This window comes from Microcaecilia unicolor, chromosome 1 (assembly GCF_901765095.1).
Source record: "Microcaecilia unicolor chromosome 1, aMicUni1.1, whole genome shotgun sequence".
NCBI classification, from domain to species: Eukaryota; Metazoa; Chordata; class Amphibia; order Gymnophiona; family Siphonopidae; genus Microcaecilia; species Microcaecilia unicolor.
In genome coordinates, this window is record NC_044031.1 from 743,768,628 (window position 1) to 743,794,067 (window position 25,440).

General features: G+C 43.9%; 1 protein-coding gene across 1 annotated transcript in view; it reads right to left on the reverse strand.

Annotated features, from left to right (window-relative positions):
* Nucleotides 1–25,440, reverse strand: part of AGBL1 (ATP/GTP binding protein like 1) — a 1,046,841-nt gene that overhangs the window by 236,902 nt on the left and 784,499 nt on the right. The window contains exon 29 of the mRNA XM_030192481.1: nucleotides 14,199–14,362. Coding sequence (XP_030048341.1) covers nucleotides 14,199–14,362 — 164 coding nt within the window. The remainder of the gene's footprint in view (nucleotides 1–14,198; nucleotides 14,363–25,440) is intronic.

The following is a 25,440-nucleotide window of genomic DNA, read 5'->3' on the forward strand; positions in this document are numbered from 1 at the left end:
TTCCACTTGTGGTGGTAAATGGGAGTCCTCCAAAACCCATAATACCCACATGTAGGTGCCCCCCTTCACCCCTTAGGGCTATGGTAATGCTGTAAAGTTGTGGCCAGTGGGTTTTAGGGGGGATTTTGGGGGGCTCAGCACCCAAGGGAAGGGTGCTATGCACCTGGAAGCTATTTTTTAATTTTTTAAAAGTGCCCCCTAGGGTGCCCGGTTGGTGTCCTGGCATGTCAGGGGGGGCCAGTGCACTAGAAATGCTGGTTCCTCCCACTCACAAATGCCTTACATTTCGCCGGGTTTGAGATGGCCGGCTCTGGTTCCATTATGGCTGAAAATCGGAGTTGGCCATCTCATCTAACCCTGGCGAGTGATTTGGCCTGCGCCAAGCGTATTTCGAAAATACGCTTGGCTCCGAAGATGGCCGCCCATTGATTTGGCCGGCACCGTTCGATTATGCCCCTCCAAGTCATACATATAACCACCACAAATTATTTTAAAGAAAGAATTTATATAATTTTTACCAGTATCAGACACATAAATGTTTTTGAAGGATGACCTACTGAATTGGGTCAAACTACCTTGCCCGGCTAGGCCAATGGTTTTTTTCAATGGTCCTCAAATGGTTTTCAGAATATCTCTAAAGAACATGCATATATCATTAAATCATTGCATACAACTAATATCCTGTTCAAAAATACAATTTTATTGATACATCACTTAAAACATGTACAATAAAAATTTGCTGAACTGCAAACTCACTGGCAAAATCACCCGCTCTATCACACTAAAAAGTAAACTTCATACAGTTAATTGGCAAACAACATGTCACCAAATATCAACTTCAGTCAGTAAAGATCACAAAACCTTCACAAGGAGAAAATCTCTTGCCCTTGTGTGGACAGATGTTGATAAAATCCCCACCTCAGTTAAAAAAGTCGACTTAGTACATGAGCCCAATAAATTCGCAATTGCTTGTCCATAGATCTTCACTTCAAATAAATGTCACTTCAAATATATGTCACAACTCACAGGATCCTTGTATTATTAAATGTCACTTGCAAGAGATCAAGACTACAGTCGCTTGCAGATCAATAAATGATGAATAATTTTAATCTCTACATGACATCATGTTTCGCCACTATGGCATCCTCAGGAGACAAACTCACAGAAAGTTTCAAAACGCACACTTGGACACTACCGGTAAAGAATTCTGACTGCAGGGTGTCGACCAGACACAGACACCCTTCAGGCATCTGAATATGCATGAGGTAATTTGTGTGTGTAACCCAGGCCTCACCTGGTTCTAGCTCCAGACCCAGGTACCTAGACTACACTTTGCTTACTCCGACCCGCTCACCGCACTCATGTCCTCAGTCACCTCCAGTCGAGCTAGGAGTGGGTATATGGGTTTGGGAGACACTTTTTCTAGTCAGGGTTTCCTCTTAGCTCACCAGGCCACGGAAAGATGCTGCACTCTGTGGTGTAAACAATAACTCACTTTCATTGAACTTTTTGTAACAGGGCAGGGTGAAACTTCGATTTATCTTCAATCAGTCAAATGCAACCTTTCAAATAAATAATTCCAGGCTTCCATTGTCCCCTGAGGGAACCTGTTACCACTGTCCTTCTTGGAGGCACCACTAATAAATGCCTATTTTGGAAGTCACTTATCATTCCTGGGCTTTATTACTCCTTTCCTCGACTCTCTCCACATCCACCAGGCACGAGCCTTTTTGGCTGTCCTTCTGCATGAGTGCACCTCACAGGGCTGCAACCCGGTTTTGATCACGCACTTTCCTGCCCTGAACCCTGCTTGCGGGCTGGACTCCCAATCCTCCCGAAGCTCTAACTCCTTCTCCAGCTATTATTAGTGGGACAATAACTGCTCCTTATTTTCAGCCCAGACTTGACTTTGCTTTCCAGAACCCCCTTCCTCTTTCTGGTCACTTGGCAGGGGCTTGCAGGTGATCTCTTTACCGAAGGCAAACCAAGGACCCTGTGCTTCCACAGGAAAACAGTTTTAATTCCCTAAACTCCTCCCAGAACTGTCACTCAACCCCAACTCATGCATTATCTTTCTGCATTTTATTTCATAATCACACCCCCTGGGCTGGACTTCCTCCCACCAAGGGACCTCCTAGTCACTCCCCTCAGTGACTTTCTATCCAGGACTCACTCTCTGCAAGCCCCCAATGTAACAGGGGATTACATGTGTATATTCATCGTACATAGCCTTAAAACCAGTGCAATGTTTCTAGCAAAAAAGGTGCCGGTACTCAAATGCCAGGCCACCCTTCAGGGTGGGGTGATCACTGAAGGACTCACTCCACAATAGCCAGGCCCCCTGCAACCAGTCACAGAATCTATGACAAGGCAGAATTGGTGTCTTGAAAATGAGCTCTTTCATTAAAACTTGTGGTCCATGGGTCAATTTTAGAACACACTGGAAAAGGTGCCAGTACTCAGTACCCCCGAGTACCCCTCAAAAAAAGCCCTGCTTAAAACTGCCGTATTTTCAGCCCTTGAGGACTTAAAATGAACATCACTGACCTAGGCTAATATCTAGCATTTACTTCAGAAAGCTGATCTGGAAACAAGAAGTCTGGTCGGCCAACAGCCTCAGCTCCATAGAAATGGTGTTGGACTGCACATTACTGTTATCATATGATAATTTTTTTCCGAATTACCTTTTATATTATTTTAATCCGGGTCTCACCAACCAGCTCAGTTCTCTCTCTCTCTCTCTCTCTCTCTGAGACCCCACTCAAACAGAACTGTCTCCTTCTATACCAACTCACTCCTCACACTTCATCCAGTCCTTCTGATTCGAGCATGGATGCAGGCCAAGGCCGGATAAAAATCTGGAAGGCCGTAGATAATAAACTGGACTTGTTTCTGACTACTTTTTTTGCATTTGCATTTGTATCCCACATTTTCCCACCTATTTGCGGGCTCAGTGTGGCTTACAATACATTGTGAATGATGGAAATACAATTTGTTGCAGTACGATTATGGGTTACATTGTGAAGAGTTATGGGAAGACAGAGTAAAGTCAGGATATCATTTGGGAATAGAACATCATTTAGGAAAGAACAATGGAATATAACAGTGGGGAATAGAGAGGGCGATAAAATAGTATCAAGGGAACATAAAGGTCTAAACAATTTTATCTGTGGGTAGAGTTTTAAGAGTGGTGAAGATACGGGGGAAGAGAATTCAGAAGAGAGTGTATTGATGCGTATCTATTAGTGTGTATGGACTTCATCTGTTTGATTCTTGCAGTAGATTTTCTCAAAGAGATGAGTCTTCAGGAGTTTGCGGAAGTCGGTTAGTTCGATCCTCTTAGCAGTCCGGGAGCAGTTACTTACCCACTCTCTCACAATAATACTCAGCACACCAAGGAATTGTAATTTAATGCAAACCTTTACCGAACTCTGCAATGGCAGTAAAACCATACATCAAACTCCTTATATACAGTCAGTTTAAGAGGTTTTCTTTTGTTCATCCAAGACTATTGGTTTACAGGCAATTCCTCTATTCAAACGGTTCTTTATAGCAAATGTACAACTCCTCCAGTCCATTACCCAATCCTTTGGGCTACATAATCCAAGGCTATGCTGATCACAGGGATTGCCACCAGAAAACTCTTCCAGGATCAGACCCTCATATCTGCCCTTCCTTTCCAAAGAAGCACCTCACCGAGCTGAACCCTCTGGCCTTGAACAGGCTTTTCCCCTGCTCCTGCTCTCGAGTTGGGCTCCCCTTGCCCACCCAGAGAGCAACTCTCCTTCAACAGTTACTGCCTTTGTCTGACAATAACTCCCCCCTTGACTCAACCTTAGTGGATCTGTCTTTTCCAGGATACCTCCTCTCCTTCTAGGGTCCTGGTGGGGGTGAAGGCAACCAAAGCCCATGTGTTTAACTTTTATTATCTTCAACCCCACCTTTCAATAATTTACTAGAAACATTCCTTCTACAACTTGTTTCACAAACACTCCCCTTGGGCTGGGCTTTCCTCCCACCCACGGATATCCCACTCACTTCCCCCCAGTGAATCCAGGGAGAAGCCAACGCCACTTGGTAAGCTCTATGGGTTCCTTTTAATAAGGTGCACTGAAAAAATGGCCTGCAGTGGTGTAGGAGCACGTTTTGGCCACGCGCAGGATCATTTTTCAGCGCACCAGTAAAAAAATGACTTGGGGGGGGGGGGGGAATGGACGTGCAGCAAAATGAAAATTGGCACACATCCATTTTGGGTCTGAGACCTTACCGCTAGCCATTGACTTAGCAGTAAAGTCTGATGCGTTAACTGGGCGGTAATGATCAACATGCATCCAAATGCCGATTACTGCCCGCACGCCAGAAAATAAAAATATTTTGACACGCGTCAAAAATTAAATTACCGTCCGGGCCACGTGTTAGTTGGGTGGTAACTCAGAATTGGCATGCGTTGGGCACGCATAGGCTCTTATGCGGCTTAGTAAAAGGACCCCTATATAATAGGGATTTACACTATAGATATGTGCTCAGTATTTATTTTGGTATAAAAGGTTGCCAATTCCAACTGACGTGCATGGCTATTTTTTTGGTTTTTTTTTAAAGATTTGATTTATTCTTTGAAGATGTGTGATCCGTCACTCTTATTTAAATAGCCCCGTGACTGCTTAGAGCCAGGCCTTTGTATGACAACTTCTGCATGTGAGATATACAGTTAATTGTTTTATTTATATCTTTGTGTGTACAAAGGAGGCATGACTGAGCCACAAAAATATTTCCACTTTCCTGTTTCCTCTCCTGCCACAAAACACTAAAAATCACAAACACAGCTATAAATTTGCTGTCTTCTGTCAGGAGCAGGTGTTGCTAATGGGTCTTAAGTGTTCCTACAGAGGGAGAGGTTGCAACTAACAATAAATTATCATTATATTTCTTGTACTCAAAATCTTACATTTTATAGCACTGTACAAAGAGATATTTTCTTAAATTTAGGGCCCGTACAAGATGTTTTCATGCGCATCAATTTCTTTTATTGTTTTCCCATAAAATATAGGGCATAAGCTTAACCCTTTTGTATCAAACACTATTTCTTCCTTTCATTTCATTATATTGAGATTAAGTCATGCTATAAAGAGTTTATCATGCATTTTATATTAATTTTTACAATCTTGGTTAAGCATCCTAAACAGTTATTAATAATAATAACAAAACAACTTTTTCCCTTGTTTCATTCCCACTTACATTATGTTCCTCACCCTTACCTGTGACGGACTCAGGGGAAGTGAGTCATTGAACAGTAGCCGGGAACCAGCTAGCGGCAGGCAAGTCACTCGGGCTAGGCACAGTACTAGGCAAGGCTTGGCAGAAGACAAGGTAAGCAGGACTTGGCAGGACAAGGTTAGAACTGAATCCAGATGGGACAAGGCAAGAACTGGATTCAGACAAGACCAAACAGGACAAGATAGGACTGGGACTTGGAGATAAGGCAAGGCTGGAACTGGGAGACAAGGCAAGGCTAGAACTGGGCAGCAGTTGAAGACATGGCAGGGCTACAAACAGGCAAGGCTGGAACTAGGCAGGCACGGCAGGAACTGGAACAAAGCAAGCAAGGCTTAAACAGGAGATACACAAAGAAAGGCACGACTGCTGGAGACCTGGAGAACTCTTGCAAAGGTCCCAAGGAAATGTGACTTCCTTAAATTCCATGTGGCAGGACGTTTACGCCCCTGTAGGTTTCGCAGCATTGCAGCATCAGGGAATAAAAAATGATTCTCTGGTACGTGCGCGCCCTAGAAGGCCGGCATTTGCTGGCACACAGCAGCAGGAGGAAGGCAGGTTGCTTCCCTGAGGAGCGTTGTGGGACCCGCTCACCCAGAGAAAACAATGAGTCAGGGTAGCCGTGACCTTACCCTCCTTTTGAAGCCTACCCAGGTTTGAATTCATGTGATGTATGGCATTATACTATACTAATCTCACTGGCTAATTATTAATTTACTTGCTTGTGGAACCTCAAGAATTGCGGGGGAATCAACCCTTTAACGATAAAGCAGAGCTGACGCTAAGATGGCAAAGGGGGTCAGTCCTTGAGACAGCTCTAGGGAAGGTCGAAACATGCATGTCGGACACCAACAACAACCCCTGGGTCCGATACATCTAAACAAGATGAGTATTTGATGAAAAAGCTAATAGAAAGTTAAAATTTCAAAATTATAAAAATAATCTAGTAGTATAGTGAGCCAATGAAGATCTGTGTGCAGGACCCATTGCCACAACAAGTAGTTGGCAATGTGCACAACTGAGGTCACTAAGATAAATATAATATTGAAAATGATTTGATGAATGAACTGGGGTTGTATAAGAACTACCTACTGGGGAACCAGTTACGATATACGGAATTATATTATACTAGACATCCATTATCAGAGTCAATGGGGCCCTTTTACTAAGCTGTGCCATCTTGTGGTTATCTCTTCTCTTCTATTCCATATAGCGAACTTAGATTTAGGTGCCGAAATTGGCGCGGATTCTATAACACCGCATGTAATTTATTGGCTTAACAAGCTAATGAGCACTGATAACATCACTTAACAAGCAATAATGAGAACTAATTGGCTATTCTGTAATGATGAGTGCCGAACTTCTAATGCACAGAGGCAAAAATGGGTGTGGTTATGGGCCGGAAAATGGGCATTTCATTGGCGTTCCAAAATTTAGGCGCCTAGTTGTAGAATATGGCCCAGTGCGCCTAAATTTATGCACTGAGATTTACGCCAGGGTTTCATTGGCGTAAATGGATGCGTGCAGATATTGGCACTGAAATATCGACTAAGCAAATTCTATGATCGGTGCCTAAATCTAGGTGCCGATGATAGAATACGCTTAGTCGGCACTGATTTCAGCGCCGGTTTTTTAGGCAACATATGTAGAATCTCCTCCAATATGCCTGATCTGCACCTAATTTAGTTGCGAGGGTTTACACCAGGTTTCAGTTGGTGTAAATGGCTCCTGGCATTAGGTGCAATTCTATAAAGAGCAGTAGCGTAGCCAGTGATTAATTTTTGTGTGGGCCTGGAGGTGGACTGGGTGGGCACAGACCTCTTTCCTCTCCACCGTCCGCCCGCCGCCGCCACCACATTTTGTGTCCACACCGTGACCGCCCTGCCCACGACAGCCCCCTGCACTGACCTGAAGCGCGTTCTCCCTCCAATCCAACACCGGCGATCATAGCCAGCCTTCTACCACGTCCAGCGCGCGTCGTCAGAGCTTCTTCTCAGGCACATCCCGCCTACTCTGCAACTTCCTGCTGGACATGGTAGAAGGCTGGCTATGATCGCCGGTGCTGGCATTGGAGGGAGAACGCACTTCAGGTCAGTGCAGGGGCTGTCGCGGGTGGGGTGGGCCTGTAGCAAAAGTGGGTGGGCCTGGGCCCATCCAGGCCCACCCGTGGCTACGCCCCTGATAAAGAGTGCTCAGATCGGAGCACCTTTATTGCTAGCTCTTAATGCTTATTTTTTTTGTGCCATATATAGAATTTTGGCCATTATGGATGTGCTAACTAGTTAGTGTGCTGGCTGAATAGTGCTTCTATGCCTATTCTCCACCTCTGCACAAAGGATATGAAGAATGGTACAAGTGTGCTTTTATTAATGACCCGACAGGGACCGTGTTTCGGTTTAAAGCAATGCCTGCCTCAGGGGTCAGTTCAGCCAATCAACACTAATTGCACAAGCTGTTGCTCAAAGTATAGTACTCTGCATTGTAAACAATCCGCTCTGGCATGTTTTGGCGTGTTTCCATGGCGGTTTGTTCTGCGCTGGGACTGACTCTCCATCCCAGAGCGTCAATTAGTGTTTGATGGCTGAATTGACCCCTGAGGCAGGCGTTGCTTTACACAAAACCAGGGGCGTAGCCAGACTTCGGCGGGAGGGAGGTCCAGAGCCCGAGGGTGAGGGGGCACATTTTAGCCCCCCCCAGTGCCGCCGACCCCCCCCCCCCCCGCTATTGCCGACACTCACCCCCCGCCATTGCCGACCCTGCCGCCACCACCAACTTTGCCCCCCCTGCTGATGAACCTCTCGACCCCCCTCCCACCGCCAACCCGCCGTCGCCTATCTTTGCTGGTGGGGAACCCAACCCCTGCAGGACGTCAGAACAGAAGGAAGCCTTTTGAGAGAAGAAGAAGAACTCGGCTGGCTGGGGTTGGGGTCCCCCGCCAGCAAAGACAGGCGACGGCGGGTTGGTAGCAGGAGGGGGGATCTGAGAGGGTCATCGCAGGGGGGTCCAGGGCCAAATCTATGGGGTGCCCAGGACCCCCTGGCCTCATTTAACTACGCCACTGACCAAAACACAGCCCGTGTCGGATCATTAATAAAAGCAGAGGTGTTACATTATTGAAAGACCTTTGTTTCTTTTTTGGGGGGGGCTGCTTATGGTGTGTACATTCACCCTCTCCGTTGTATGTAATTTTCCACCCCTGCCATGCCACTTTCCAAAAATATAAATTATATACCGCATTCATAGTACAGACAAATGACAAAATTAATGCAGAGCACTTAAGCACATCCCACATTAGGCTACTTTTCCTGCGTTAAGTATGCATTAGCGCTTAACAGGGGTCTTGGACGCCCCCACCTCTCCCCCCATCTGATCAATGAATGATTTCCCACAGTGCTCATGCAATTAACAAAGCTTTTTTATGTCTGTCATTTATTAACACAATAGACTGGAGTCAGGGCCAGAAAAAGACTCTGAGGTAATATCTAAAGGGTTCTCCAGTCAATAAACTTTCTCAGGGGCCAATGCATAAACATTAATTCCTAAAATCTATAAAAGTTGCTAAAAATGTGTGTGCAAATTTGGGTGCATGCACAATTTAATTGCATAATGAGTTACTTAGTACTGATAATTGGCTTGTTAACAACCAATTATTGGCACTAGATTTAATGGACTATACATATGTAAATTTAGGCATCTATCTGTGCCTAAACTTATTATTTATTTATTTATTTATTAGTATTTATTTACTGCCTTTTTGAAAGAATTCACTAAGTGGTCCTTTAACTAAGGTGCGCTGAAAAGTGGCCTGCGCTGGTATAGACACATGTATTGGACGTGTGCAGGTCTATTTTTCAGTGCACCTGAAAAAAAAAGGCCTTTTTTTGCCGAAAATGGACATGCTCAAATGAAATGGTGTCATGTCCATTTTGGGCCTGAGACCTTATCATCACCCATTTACTTAGTGGTAAGGTCTCATGCATTAACTAGGCAGTAATTGTCCACGCGCGTACAATGCTGATTATCGCCTGGTTAGCAACATGCACTGGAAAGTAAAATATATTTTCCAGCATGCGTGGAGGGGCTTTTTCGAACGGGGATGCCGATCTGTAAGGGCACTCATCTCTGAGTATGTCCCCGCGTCCATCTTTCATTTTGATAATATGGTCAGGGACGCCCAAATCTCAACATTTAGGTCGACCTAAGAGATGGTCGACCTAAATGTTGAGATAGTCAGCCTTAGAGATGGGCGACCTTGGTTTTCACCAATAATGGAAACAGAGGATGCCCATCTAAAAAATGACCAAATCCAATCCTTTTGGTCATGGAAGGAGCCAGCATTCATAGTGCACTGGTCCCCTCACATGCCAGGACACCAACCGGGCACCCTAGGGGGCACTGCAGTGGACTTCACAAATTGCTCCCAGATGCATAGCTCCCTTACCTAGGTGCTGAGCCCCCCTCCCCCCCACCCCCCCTCCCCACACCTGTACAGCACTACCATAGCCCTAAGGGGTGAAATGGGGCACCTACATGTGGGTACAGTGGGTTTCGGGTGGGTTTGAAGGGCTCACATTTACCACCACAAGTGTAACAGGTGGGGGGGGGGGGGGGATAGGCCTGGGGCTCCTGCCTGAAGTGCACTGCAGTACCCACTAAAAACTGCTCCAGGGACCTGCATAGTGTTGTGATGGAGCTGGGTATGACATTTGAGGCTGGCAAAAAAGGTTTTGTTTTGTTTTTTTTGGGGTGGGAGGGGTTGGTGATCACTGGGGGAGTAAGGGGAGGTCAATCCCCAATTCCCATCCAGTGGTTATCTGGTCAGTTGAGCACCTTTTCGAGGCTTGGTCGATGAAAAAAATTGGACCAAGTAAAGTCGGGCCAAATGCTTGTCAGGGACGCCCTTCTTTTTTCCATTATTGGCCAAGGACGCCCATCTGTTAGGCACGCCCCCGTCCCGCCTTCGGTATGGTGCCAACACGTCCCCGTGAACTTTGGTCATCCCCGCCACGGAAAGCAGTTGAGGACGCCCAAAATTGGCTTTCGATTATGCCGATTTGGGCGACCCTGAAAGAAGGATGCCCATCTCCCGATTTGTGTCGGAAGATGGGCGTTCTTCTCTTTTGATTATGCCCCTGATAGTGGACGTGTGTAGAAAAATGAAATTACCGCATGGGTTACACGGTAGCCGGGTGGTAGTTCCGAACTGGCACACACTGGGCACACGTACACACCTATGCAGCTTAGTAAAAGGGCCCCTAAAGGCAGTGAACAGTAAGAATAAATCAAACATAAGCAATAGACAATTACAGCAGTACAAATATTCAAATAACAATACACAGTACAGTATAGTATACTGTTTACAATACCGACACATTGGGTGCTTCAGTTAGGTGGAACCTTTTGGGCTTGATTTTCCCTGTAAATGTGTTGTAAAGTTTCAATCTGTTAAATATGTTTTTTTTTTTAAGTGAACACCTTGGTTAGCCTTCCAGGACTCGACTACACTTACCTCATTGACAAACTCCTATTATATCTAACCTCCGTAAAGAAATATACTCGGAGTACTTTCTATTCGTTTTTCCTAAAGGTATCAGCAGATAAATCCTTGAATTGTGCCTTGCCCTAATTGTGGACTTTAGTAGTAATTCTCATTGAAAATAGAATGTATATATCTATTTCCTGAAATGTAAGATGATACTTCTCTCTGTACAGTTCTCTTGTAAAATAAAAATTGGGGAGAAAAAAGAAATACACAAATACAATATCGACACAATACTAATAAACATTTTACAAGACAGTGTAAGGTATGAGCAAAATGGCAAATGAGTTCAAAAAAAGGCACGGAAATGGGAAGGTCATGAGCTGAACGGAGTCATTCTTATCATTTACGTGTGTTGTTATAAGTTAGGTATTTACATTTGAACCGCGTTTCAGGTGTTAGCGCGATTTTGTAAGCATGGTTCATAGAATAGTATTGTTTTCTGTGCTAATTTTTATTAGCAGAATATATAGAATTCACCCCTAAAAAAAGCAACTTTCAAAACTATTTACATGGGTCAAACCATGTAAACAGCCTCTTTATTGTCCTGCACCTTTCAGAGCAGATTAAAGTCTGGATGCTGTTTCACAGTGCATGTGCTTTTTTTCTTGCATGAGAAATAGGTGAAGCTGGGTTGCAGAAGAGAAAGAACATGTGGTGATTTCATTTTTTTGAATCATCACATGTACTTTCAGCACCTAATTTGAGCCTGCTGCAAAGCTAATACAAAGTATGTTGATACTTTGTATCCACAATGTGCATGCTGGATAATAGTTTCAAAGGAAAACTCTACACAGGGATTTCCTTTGAAAATGAGCTTGCAAGTCTGTGGGTGCAAAGTTTCTATATGCACTGTGCCACGTTGGACTATTACTCCTTAAACAGTACTGAATGACCTTATTTTGTCATGTATCGGACAAATGATAAATAAGCTGGTAGTCATCATTATTAAATAAATAATAATTAAAAAAAAAAAAAAAACAAAGCTGTATTCAAGCTCGGTTTGAGTGAGTTTGATATTTCAGATTTTTACCAAATCTCCTGGAGGAAGCAATCTAAATTTTTCTTAGTAAATCTGGAAACAAAAATACACAGCCCATCTAAAAATTAATTTAAACTACAAAAACAAAAAAGAACTCCCCCCTCCCAAAAAAAGAAACCCTCTAAAGTAGGTATAACCAAGTGAAAAAAATTAGTCTTGAATGTTTTGAATAACTGAATCAGAATGTGCCACAAATGTGGCTTACTATGAATAAAGTTCTTACAAGTTTGATTAATCTACAGAATGTTTTGCAAGTTCACCAAATTATGAGCACTCTTCTTTCCCAGAGATTCACTCTTCTCTCTTCATTAGGCATATCTAGCACTCCATGTAATAAGGGTGCAGTCCCTCGCGGGAAAATAAATAATAAAATAATAAAGAACTGGCATGATGGTGCACCCCTCTCACCTCCACAAACTAATACCCCACCTCTCTCCCCCTCTAACCAAGCCCCCCCAGTTACAGTATCAATCCTCCCCAATGCATCCCTGATCAGAACCTCAAGCCTCCTCACACCCCCAATCAGAATCTCAACACCTCCTGATTGCAAGCCCAAACCCCGTAACATTCTACAAACAGAACCCTTAACCTCTCGATCAGAACCCCAAACTCTCCTGACACAACAACCTCATGCCCAATAGAAAAACACCACCCCCTAGAGATCTTCCATCCCCCCTGACTCCCCTCTCTAGATCTACCTGGGCCTCCATTGGTATTTAAGGAGTCCCTTGTGGTAGCGATCATCCTCTGCTTACTGGTGTCAACCCAGATGATAGCAGAGGGTTACCATTGTCACCAAGGACCCCCTCCCCTCCTAAAGTAACAATGCAGACCTCTGGTAGATCCCAGGGCTGGGATTTTCCTGTCAAGGGCACGGTTGTTGTATGGGAATTCTGATGAGGGGGGTGTCAGAGTTTCTGGGTTGAAATCAAGGATGTAATCAGGGGGTGTGGAAGGATGAAAGATGTTGGGGGAAAGGTAAAAGGGGGTGGGATTGCGAACATCCACCATTTTTTCTGTGGTTGCATTATCAAATCAAATCAATTCTTGTATACTGCTAATATCCCCTTTTTCAAGGTTCAGTGCGGTTTACATTGTAGCTGAGACAAAAGCCAATAATGCTAGTGTGAGGTATGAGAACAATAAGAGACCACTGGCGTAATACATAAGACCAATAGCATTATAGGAAAGGATAATAGATGATACTGGGAGGTAGAAGTCAATGGATTACTATGAAGCCGTCTTTGGGGAAAAAGAAAGGTTTTTAGCCTCTTCCTGAAGGTAATAGGTAGAGAGTTCCATATTTAACTCCAAGTACAGGGAATAGAGAGCTGAATCAAGAGGTGGCAATAACTCCAGCCGCACTATCGCCAGTCGTGACACCTAGCATGTGGTACCAGCCACGCAATAGCTACCACAGCTGACAGCTCCTCTGCCTTGCCCATATCGAACCCAGGTCCCACCCACTCCCACATTAGGCAGCTTAATGCAGGATGATTACCATGTATTACCCAGAACAAATTATTTGGCCCCACACTAATGCCTACCATGCGCTAAAAACCCACATTAGCTGCCTAACGCGGCTTAGTAAAAAGGCCTCTCAGTTGCCTACGCAGGCCTTTCCCTTTCCTTTTGGAAGTGTTTATATTTTCTGAAATATTTATTTCCATTGGAATATTTATCCCTTGCACAAAATGCTACTGTGAGCTGACAGAGATCTTTAAATAATTACCTTTGTCAAAAATTAAACGCTCTAGTCATATCTTGATACCACAGAGATACATGGAAGTGCTGTACATTACACCATGGCTGCCATTTAAAAGAGCGATCTTTAATGAGAATTGTTAGAGTTCTAAGTAAATCAAGCAGCTGTTATGATATGCTTCCCTATTGTCAAAAGCCACACAACAGTTTTGATGAAACCCTTCTAGCTTCATTGGCTCAGCGCAGTGGCGTACCAGGGGGGGCGGTCTGCCCCGGGTGCACGCCGCTGGGGGTGCCGGCGGCGCGATCCTGGATCTGAGTTCACTATCTTCGCTCATTCGCTGCAGCTCCCTCTGCCCTGGAACAGGTTACTTCCTGTTCCGGGGCAGAGGGAGCTGCAGCGAAGTTAGCGAACTTTTCAGAGCCGACAGGCGCGCGCCGCGGCACCCCCCGCCAGCAGCGTGCACCCGGGGGGTGTCATTTCGCCGGGGGTGGGGGAGGTGTCATTTCGCCGGGGGGGTGGGGGGCGCATCGGCGATCCGCCCCGGGTGCCACCTGGCTAGGAACGCCACTGGCTCAGAGGAACGCTACATCAGGACAAGTGGAATGACTGCTTATCAGTTCTTTTTTTTTTTTTTTTACCTGGTTTCCTGATTTTCTGCAGCCTCTTCCTCTAGATCCAGCAACGCCTCTATCTCTGGTGTCAGTTTACTATTCTCACTTAGAGATTTCTTGTGCAATAGGAGAAGGCCGAGGCAGAATTTTTCTCCCATCTCTTCCAGTTCTTTGGTTCCTAGCTGAACGCCCTGTCAGAAAACAAACATAAAATGTTGGTTTGTATATAACAGCTATTTTATTTTTGACATATTGGGTGCTTTCATTTCACACCAGGTTAAAGACAAGAAGAATACGATATACAAGAGTGTTTTGAATTTACATCAAGAACAATATTGATAGATATACTTAAAGTCCAATGCAGGAGGAAAACAGCATCTTTATAATGTTACTCTAAGGAAATTGAAATAGGGATGGACTGATTCATCGCTATCCCATAAACCTAAATATACAGCCATGTCACAGTCTTCCCTGAACAAAAGTGATTGTATATGAAAACAACAGACCAAAAGTTGTCCACCACTATACAAATAATATTTTAAAAAACAGCAATAATGAAAATTAAGCAATTTATTATCCAAGCAATTTGCTAGTCTAATAATAACTCATTTACTAAGCCTCGTGTCTACCCATGCCCAACAAGCGCCAAAATGAAGTTACCGCCCGGCTACTGCGCGGCTCTTGCGGTAATTTCATTTTTGGCCTGTGTCCAATACGCGCATCTGAAAAATAATTTTTATTTTTGGACGTGCTTAGTGGACGCGCGCCAAATGGCATTTGACGCATATAGGTTATTACCGCCCAGTTACCGCATGAGTCTTTGCCGCTAGGTCAATGGCTGGCAGTAAGGTCGCAGACCCCAAAATGGACGCGTGGCAATCTTCATTTTGCCGCATGGCCATTTTTGGCAAAAATAAAACCTTTTTTACAAATGCACTGAAAAATGGATTGGCGCACACCCAAAACCCAGGCCTGCACTACTGCAGGCAATTTTTCAGCATGCCTTTGTAAAAGGACCCCTTAGTACGTGTTAGCGTGGGGGAAAATGCTTACTACAAAATTCAGTAAAGTGTTTTGTGATAAATTTTCCACGTGTGAGCACACATTACTAAATTATTCAAAATATTTTTGAAAGGGACCGTGTTTTAGATGTAAATGGACGTGTCTGTGTTAATGAACTAGCACATTCCAATTGGCACACGCTAACAGGTTAACACAGGAACACTTTGTGCCTCCTAAGGAAGAGATCATCTTTTAACAAATAGAAACATAGAAACATGATGGCAGATAAAGGCCATATGACCCATCCAGTCTGTCCATCCTCTGTAACCCCTAATTCTTCCTGTTCCTAATGATTCCACATGCTTATCCCATGCCTTTTAAATTCTGGAACAGTCCTCGACTCCACCACCTCCACCGGGAGACCATTCCACGCCTCCACCACCCTTTCTGTGAAATAATACTTCCTTAGGTTACTTCTAAGCCTATTCCCTCTTAACTTTGTCGTATGCCCCCTCATTCCAGAGCTCTCCTTCATTTGAGAAAGGCTCTCTTCCTGTATATAAATGCCCTTGAGATATTTAAACGTTTCTATCATGTCTCCTTTCTCCCTCTTCTTACTTCATCTCTTTTGAAAGAGTGTGAACTCAACAACTTTGCTCCCGTGACAACACAACAGCCAAAGAGAAACAAATAAACATTCCCAGAAATAACATGTGATATGACAAGAAAACAAACATTTTCTGGCTGTCCATTCCTAGTGTTTATTAGCTGGTATACTATCAGGCATCACCCACACATGTAAGTGTCAATTTAAATATGATATTGCCACCTCATGATGTAAATGAGTAGAATACCATGATTGACACACATTTGTGCCAGCTAACACTAAGTAGATCCTTGCAGAATTGCCCACAACACCCTCATTCTATAACATAAGTGCTTGAATGTAGCCATCATTTGCACGCTCAGATTACTATCTACGTGGTAGTTATAGATTTACATATAAGTGCTAGTTGGGTGTTAAGCGGTATTCTATCATCTTAGTGTTCAGCTTGCATAGCACTCAAATGCAAGGGGGTATTCACATGGAAGGGGCATGGTGTCTACCACAATTATCTCAAGAAAGATATAGTAGAATTGGAAAAGGTGCAGCAAAGGGCGACTAAAATGATAGTGGGGATGGGACGACTTCCCTATAAAAAAAGACTAAGGAGGCTAGGGCTTTTCAGTATGGAGAAGAGATGGCTGAGAGGAGACATGATAGAGGTATATAAAATAATGAGTGGAGTGGAACAGGTGGATGTGAAGTGTCTGTTCACGCTTTCCAAAAATACTAGGACTAGGGGACCATGCGATGAAACTACAGTGTAGTAAATTTAAAACAAATCGGAGAAAATTTTTCTTCACCCAACACATAATTAAACTCTGGAATTCATTGCCGGAGAATGTGGTAAAGGCAGTTAGCTTGACAGAGTTTAAAAAGGGGTTAGACGGTTTCCTAAAGGACAAGTCCATAAACCGCTACTAAATGGACTTGGGAAAAATCCACAATTCCAGGAATAACATGTATAGAATGTTTGTACATTTGGGAAGCTTGCCAGGTGCCCTTGGCCTGGATTGGCCGCTGTCGTAGATAGGATGCTGGGCTTGATGGACCCTTGGTCTTTTCCCAGTGTGGCATTACTTATGTACTTATGTATGCAAAAGGAAACAATGGAGGGCAATCGTCTACTTATAGAGTAGAGGTGGACCAGACCAATGGTGCTCACACAAATGAAGGAAAAGAGGATACCAGAGGAACAAGCATGAATATATAAATAAATGTATTGAACAAATAAAAACAGGCCACACAAGGCCAAATTATAAAATTTTACCCTTAGGCAAACGTGTGAATGCAAAACAGACAATACAGCTGGATTCATATGAATGCAAAATAGTCTTTATAGCTGGGCTCGGCATGGAGCCATGCTTCAGAGAAGACCACCTGCTTCAGGAGTCGTAAATTTAGAAGAACTCAACTAATAATATGCACATTAGCCTCAAAGTGGATTCAGCATTCAGCGTCAACAAACTCATCTGCGGGGCAAGGTACTGAAGTACAATTATTAGTCGAAGTACTCTCAGGACTAGATTCTGTAAGCGGTGCTGAAAAATGCAAGCACTGAGCGCTATTCTATAAAGGACCCATGTCCTTGAGAGAATAAAACTAAGGGTCCCTTTTACAAAGGTGCACCAAAAAGTGACCTGTGGTATTGTGGGTGAGTGTTTTTGGTGAGTGTCAGGCCAGTTTTTACCGCATCTGTGGAAAAAGGACTTTCTTTCAATGGGCTGGGAAAAGGGCCTGTGGTAAGTTTGAAACCAGTGTGTGCCTATTTATGGCCTGAGCCCGTAACGCTACCATTGATCTAGCGGCAAGGGCTCATGCACTACACACACAGTGACCGGTCGGCAAGCGCCAACTGCTGATTAATGCCAGAAACACCGAACATGGTAGGAAATACAAAATAATTTGTCCTGGTGATATGCTTACGCGTCAAATCCAAAATTACCGTCAGGGGGCATGCTAGCCTGGCAGTAGTCTCGTTTTGGCGCACGCTGCATACACAAAGAGCCTACTGTGCCTTTGTAAAAGGGCCCCTCAGAGCATTAAAAATGCCTAACTTTAGGCGCCCACCGGCAATTACACCTTCTACTACTACTAATACTACTTAACATTCTAAAGCGCTACTAGGGTTACGCAGCTCTGTACAGTTTAACAAAGAAGGACAGTCCCTGCTCAAAGGAGCTTACAATCTAAAGGACGAAATATCAATTTAGGGCAGTCTAGATTTCCTGAATGGAGGTATAATGGCTATGTGCCGAAGGAGGTGGTTATGTGCCGAAGGCGACATTGAAGAGGTGGGCTTTGAGTAAAGATTTGAAGATGGGCAGAGAGGGAGCTTGGTGTAGGGGCTCAGGAAGTTTATTCCAAGCATAGGGTGCGGCGAGGCAGAAAGGGCGGAGCCTGGAGTTGGCGGTGGTGGAGAATGGTACTGAGAGGAGGGATTTGTCCTGTGAGTGGAGGTTTTGGGTGAGAACGTAAGGGGGGATGAGGGTAGAGAGGTAATGAGGGGCTGCAGACTGAGTGCATTTGTAGGTAAGTAGGAGAAGCTTGAACTGTATGTGGTACCTAGGAGTGGCCTAGTGGTTAGAGTGGTGGACTTTGGTCCTGGGGAACTGAGGAACTGAGTTCAATTCCCACTTCAGGCACAGGCAGCTCCTTGTGACTCTGGGCAAGTCACTTAACCCTTCATTGCCCCAGGTACAAATAAGTACCTGTATACAATATGTAAGCCGCGTTGAGCCTGCCATGAGTGGGAAAGTGCAGGGTACAAATGTAACAAAAATAAAAAATAAATAAATCGGAAGCCAGTGAAGTGACTTGAGGAGAGGGGTGATATGGGCATATCGGTCCTGATGGAAGATAAGACGTGCAGCAGAGTTCTGAACGGATTGAAGGGGGGATAGATGGCTAAGTGGGAGGCCAGTGAGGAGTAGGTTGCAGTAGTCAAGGTGAGAGGTAATGAGAGAGTGGACAAGTGTTCGGGTGGTGTGCTGATGTTATAGAGAAAGAAGCGACAGGTCTTGGCTATCTGCTGGATATGTGCAGAGAAGGAGAGGGAGGAGTGAAAGATAACTCCGAGGTTGCGGGCAGATGAGAAAGGGAGGATGAGGGTGTTATCAACTGAGAAAGAGAGTGGAGGGAGAGGAGAAGTGGGTTTGGGTGGAAAGACAAGAAGCTTGGTTTTGGCCATGTTCAGTTTCAGGTGGCGGTTGGACATCCAGGCAGCAATGTCAGATAAGCAGGCCGATACTTTGGCCTGGGTTTCCGCAGTGATATCTGGTGTGGAGAGATAAAGCTGGGTGTCGTCAGCATAGAGATGATATTGGAAACCATGAGATGAGATCAGCGAGCCCAGGGAAGAGGTGTAGATTGAGAAAAGAAGGGGGTCCAAGGACCGATCCCTGAGGAACTCCAACAGAGAGCAGGATGGGGTGGTAAGATGTTGTGGTAAGATAAGGTTCATGTGGAACAGACACATTAGGGAATCGTAGAGCGGAAGAGTTGTGTTATGTCCATTACGTACTTTGGTTTCGTTGTGTTGTGTTGCGATTACATCGCTAGAGTTGTCTAGCAGTCACAATAGCTTCTCTGTCCTCTGTAGCTCTTGATGAGGGATGGAAGCTGATTCATTCCACCATTGCTGAAGATGGCTTTGGTTTCAGATTGTCATTGGGGACTAAGGATTCATCTTCTCCTACACTGTCCACTCCTCAGAGCTTATCTGCGGAAAATCTTGTTTGAGTCAAAACGTGGATAAAGGAGAATCTAAATAAAACATATGTCCCAATCAGTGGCGTACCTAGATGGGGTCACGGGAGCCTGGGCCCCCCAAATTCACTCTGGGACCCTGGTTGGCAGGCGGGGGTCCCCAACCCCTGCCAGATGAAGATTTCATCCGGTGCTGGTCTGCGGCGACACCGCCACATTGCCTGCCCTGCTCTCTCTTCCCCTCACGTCGGGCATACTCCTTTCAGTGAAAATGAGAGTGCTCAGTTTCACTAAAAGGAGTGTGCTGATGTGAGGGGAAGAGAGGGCAGGGCAAGCAATGCGGTGGTGCCGCAGCAGACCAGCGCTGGACGAAGTCTTCAGATGGTGGGGGTTTGGGACCCCACCAGCCAAGATATACAGCGGTGGCAGTGGGTGGCGAAGGGGAAACGGAGAGGCAGCGGAGGGAGGCAGTGTCAGAAGGGGGGGGGGGGGGTGATGGCGACCAAAATATGCCCCCCACCTTGGGATCTGGCCCCCTCCCACCTCGAGGTCTGGCTACGCCCCTGGTCCCAATGATAACTCTTCAAAGTGAATGTTGATTCTTCTGGCTCGGGGCAGTGGCCAGTGGAATCATCCTTGAATGTTTTCTTGCATATTTTTTGCCAAGCTAGAAACCATGTCATATTAAAAAAACTGAGTTCCAACGTGAGGTTGTGGTGCAGTTTGAAGAACAGATTACTAATTATGAAAAACACATTGATAAGGTTAATGAGAAAATTGTTCCCCGTGAAGCTAAATTTTCCTCCATTAATGAGGTCTGCAATGTATTTTATAGAGATAATATAACGATTCAGTATAAGTTAGGAACTATTGAGCATAGTCTGAAAAAACTAAAACTTTATGTGTTATCTTTTTAAGGATAGCAACATTTTAGTAGCTGACATTTTAAAGCTTATTTAACAAAGACTTGAAAATTCTTGAAGTTGTATTGCCACACGAGGTTTTATTATCTCTCAAGAACCAACCTGCGCAAATAGATGGTACAAAATTTGCAGATGTAATTTGAACCCACAAACTTTACAGATCCAGTTCACAGAACCTAAAGCCTACAGACACAAAACACTGGCAGCCTGCAAACACCACATGGATTTTGAAAATCCTGCCTAATGTACAATCCACCTGATTCTGTAAAGGTTGCTGAAAAATGCATATGCAAATTTAGGCAGTGCCGATTTGAATGCATAATTTAATAAAATAATGAGCCAATTAGTGTCAATAATTTAATTTTTACAAGCAATTACTGTCACTAGTTAGATTTAATTGGGTGATATATGTGTAAATTTAAGCGCATGATCTGCGCCTAAAATTTACGCATGGCCTGAAAAAGGGGGTGCAGAAAGGGGGTGGTTACGGGGATTTTGGGCAGAATGGGGATGTAGTTTTAAGTGACATGTGTAATTACAGAATAAGGGTGCTCTGTGCGTAAATTTGGGCATGGGGTATTTGCACCACGTTTTCATCGGTGGAAATGGTGTCTAAATTTACACGTGGCCGTAATGTTTAACCGATATTCTATAAACCATGCTGATCTTTATGCGAAGTTTTAGAATAATGCTTAAGTGAGAGGTTTTTGGCCCTGGTTTTTAAGGCACCATTTACTGAGTCTACCCATTTATGACATCATTGCATCACTCCCTCTAACAAAAAAATCTATGGGCCTGATATTTAAAACACAAACGTGAATGCCAGAAATTACGTAACTCTGTTCTACTCAAGATGTAAGAATCTCTTATACAAATCAGTCCACTCAAATGGTTTCTCATACATAAGCACTAAATGGTGGAACTCCCTTCCCAAAGACTTGAGAAGCAGACCTTACGCAAGCATCTCAAAAACCTACCTCTTCAAAAACATTTTCCTGAAGTACTGTTTATATTGGACATGCAGGTCATGAACCATAAAATAATTTTACAACAGTAACTGAGAATTATGAGCAAAGCTAGGCCTCTGTGAACAGGCTATGAACAGGTTAGGGGTCACTGAGAAGCTGAATAATAAGAATTACACAGAATGTGAATCTCATGTCAGCTTGCCCTTCTGTTGGAGAGACAGGCAGATATGTAGTCATAACAGAGATATGTGTGGCAGGAGAATACTGTACATGAATGTAGTAATGTAAGGGAAATTTGCTGCTGACCATGAAAGCAGATAATGAAGAGACACAACTTTGGTTGCTGGGAAGATGGTTTTTGCAAAGTAGGATAACCTTACTGACCTTACTTATGATAAGCAAATATGTTTTGAAGAACTTTGCTTCTGTAAGATAGAATTTACTAGAATATGCTGGAATATGTTAGAATATGTTGACTTTGTACTTCCAATACTAGCCTATGAGAGAAAAGGGTATAAAAGGAGAATCATGGACAGAGGCAATCTGAGAGCTAATGTCAGAGGTCATGTTTGTGTCCCGGTTGCTGTCTCATATGAGAATTAATTAATTATATTACGTATTCTAATTGTATTCCTGATTGGTAAGTGTAATAAACAATTACTGAATATTCTTATATTACTATAACCTTCTGTACCTTTCTGTCTCTCCAGCTGGTGGCGTTAGGACCACAATCCCTGGAGTGCTGGACATTCCAGGTTACAGGTAACTAGTACCTTTATACCTGGTATTTTTTATGAACAGTTATGTGGTTCCCAAGCTTTCTCAGGTCATGGTACCCCTAGGCTACATAGTTCCTCTCCGGTCTCCCCCCCCCCCCCCCAACAGTTTTGAGTCCTACCTTTGCTGGTGGGGATGCCCAAGCTCCACCAGCCAAAGAGGTCCACTGCCCAAGGCCTGAGCTCCATGCTGCTGGTGCAGCGAGCAAATCTGTGGTATGCTTCAGCCACCGATGCCTGCATTCCCACACATGCCTTCCCCATTTCCATCCAGCATTTGCCCTCCTTCTATCCTCCCTTCCATCCAGCCTCTGTCCTCCCCCTCTCTCCACATCCACTTAGCTTAATCCTTCTCTCTATTTCTCCTCCAAACCAGCATCTCCTCCTCTCTGTCGTCCCTTCCCTCACACACACCCATCCCTGCCGCTTCTCTAGACCAGCAGCACTGGCAAAGCAAGCTACAGGCACCGCAAAACAGGACTCTTCATTCATGTGGTTGCTGGCTGTGCCCCGGAACAGGAAGTGACGTCCAAGGTGGCAGAACCATAAACCACGTGTATGGAAAGGCCAGCCTCGAGGTGACTGCAGCTTGTTGTGCTACTGCTTTTTATCTAGAGAAGCAGCAATAGCAGATTGGGTGGTGGCGGGAGGGAGGTGGGGAAAATATCCCATGGCACCCTTGAGAGTTTGCTGCAGTACCTGGGGTGCCACGGTGCACAGTTTGGGAACCGCTAAGTTACACCAATAAGTGCTCTTATAGAACAAGCTCACAGTCTGTATAATTTGGGCACCTAAATTGTACCATCCAATGATACAATTGGCTCCTAAATAACCTAATCTATCTCTCTGTCTCTCTGGGGGCAAGATAGCATTTATAAAAAAATATATAACATGAAACACAGGCCTGGCATAAAGAGGGATGGTTTTCATTAGCAGCAAACTTAAATTGCACTTGAAAATCTATGCACAAGTGTAGATCAGAATTCCCTTCTTGGACAAATTGTGGATTGGCCACATCTGTTGAGTTTGTGGTTCTTGACTTGCATTAAAAGAATGTTTTCCAGGATTTTAAAACTGTGGAAAATTATGCACTTATAGAATTATTTTTCCCAGTTTTTAATGTGTAGACCACAACTTTTAGCGAGAGTATGCTTTACCAAACAGGAGTGATTTAATTCCAAAATATTTTTTCAACATACCTTATGAAGAAAGAAGTTCCAAAGATCAGGCAATAACCATGGGATGATATATAAATAGTTTTAAAAAAGAGATGTAGTTTATATTACAGACACAGATGTATGTAGAAAATAAGATATTTAAGCCTTATTTATTACACCTGGTTAGGAATGTCATGCACATTTTAGTGTGCATTAGCAGTCAATGTGAAGTGAAAAAACCAAAGTTAATATTCTGTATTAACAGTTAACATATGTCAACTGCTTTGTTAAACACCCAACACAGAATTTCAGATACAGGGTTGGAATAGGAATGGGAAATAGGTAGGGAGTGGGTCTTTCAGTTAATGCTGGTAGCAGTAATTTGCACTATTAACACAACTCATAACACTGAAAAATTCAATGCACCTCCAGAGATATAATTTCACTGCATTCTGCATTAAAGATCGAATCTACTACTACTACTTAACATTTCTAAAGCGCTACTAGGGTTACGCAGCGCTGTACAATTTAACATGGAAGGACAGTCCCTTCTCAAGGAGCTTACAATCTAAAAGACAGGTGTACAATCTAAAGACAAGTGTACAATCTAAAAGACAAGTGTAGAGTCGATCTGATAGGGCATACTATATTTCTCGAAAGGTTAGGTGCCGAAAGCAGCATTGAAGAGGTGAGTTTTAAGCAGAGATTTGAAGATGGGTAGGGAGGGGGCTTGGCGTAGGGGTTGAGGAAGATTGTTCCAGGCATAGGGTGAGGCAAGGCAGAATGAGCGGAGCCTGCAGTTGGCAGTGGTGGAGAAGAGTACAGAAAGGAGGGATTTGTCCTGTGAGCGGAGGTTATGGGTGGGAACATAGGGGGAGATGAGGGTAGAGAGGTAATGAGGAGCCGCAGACCAGGTGCATTTGTAGGTAAGGAGGAGAAGCTTGAATTGTATGCGGTAACTGATTGGAAGCCAGTGAAGTGACTTGAGGAGAGGGGTGATATGAGTATATCGGTTCTGGTGGAATATAAGACGTGTGGCAGCGTTCTGAATGGATTGAAGGGGGGATAGATGGCTAAGTGGGAGGCTGGTGAGAAGTAAGTTGCAGTAGTCAAGGCGAGAGGTAATGAGAGAGTGGACAAGAGTTCGTGTGGTGTGCTCAATCACCTTTAAATTCTGCTCTCTAGTTCACAAAATCCTATATGGTGAGGTACCTGGCTACATGATTGATCTCATCATCCTACCTCTCCGGAATACATTTAGACTCTCCCGTTCATATCTTACCCTTCATTATCCAGAATGCAATGGCATCAAGTACAAATCCACGTATGCTACCTCCTTCTCTTTCATCAGCACTCAGCTTTGGAACTCTTTGCCAAAGACCATTAAAACCATCACCAACCATCTAACTTTCAGGAAACCTCTAAAGACCATGTTATTTGGAAGTGCTTATCCCACTGCCTCTGCATGCCTCTCCACTGTTGGAAGCACATCGATCTAGAGACATTTTGGACACATTCCCCTTTCCTCTTCCCTCCAGGTTTCCCTAAACCTTCCATCCATTCCTACTCTTCCCCAATATCTCTTGTAGGTTTTTCTGCTGTATTAGCTTCATTTTACTGCATTGGCGTCTGCCTCTGTGGTTCGTTGTAAGCCACATTGAGCCTGACACTGTTGGGAAACTGTGGGGTGCAAATGAGATAAATAAATAAATAAATAACGGCTGAACCATTTACTTGTAATTAGTCAAAATTGCCCCTCTCAGCGACACTGCTACCTTCTAAGTACTAGGGACACCCTCTGCTTTTGAAAGGCAATTCAGTAATGTACAGTTAGATGTTATATTAAAATGCCCCTCTATAACTTTGTAAGTCTAAGCTCTTTGAAAATACACCTCCACATGTATAATCAATATCTAAGTCTGACTTTGGATGTTTTGCAAAAATTGTCCAAAATCTAAATAGGAAAGAAGGTAATTTTCAAAAAAGAAAAATGTCTATCTTTGTTTTTTTTTTTTTTTTAAACATACTGATTTCGAAGAAGGTTTTGTGCTTTGGATGTTTTCTTTTTTGGTCCATTTTTGGAAAAAAAAAAAAAGAAGACATGCAAAATGTAGAAAACCAAGCCATTGGG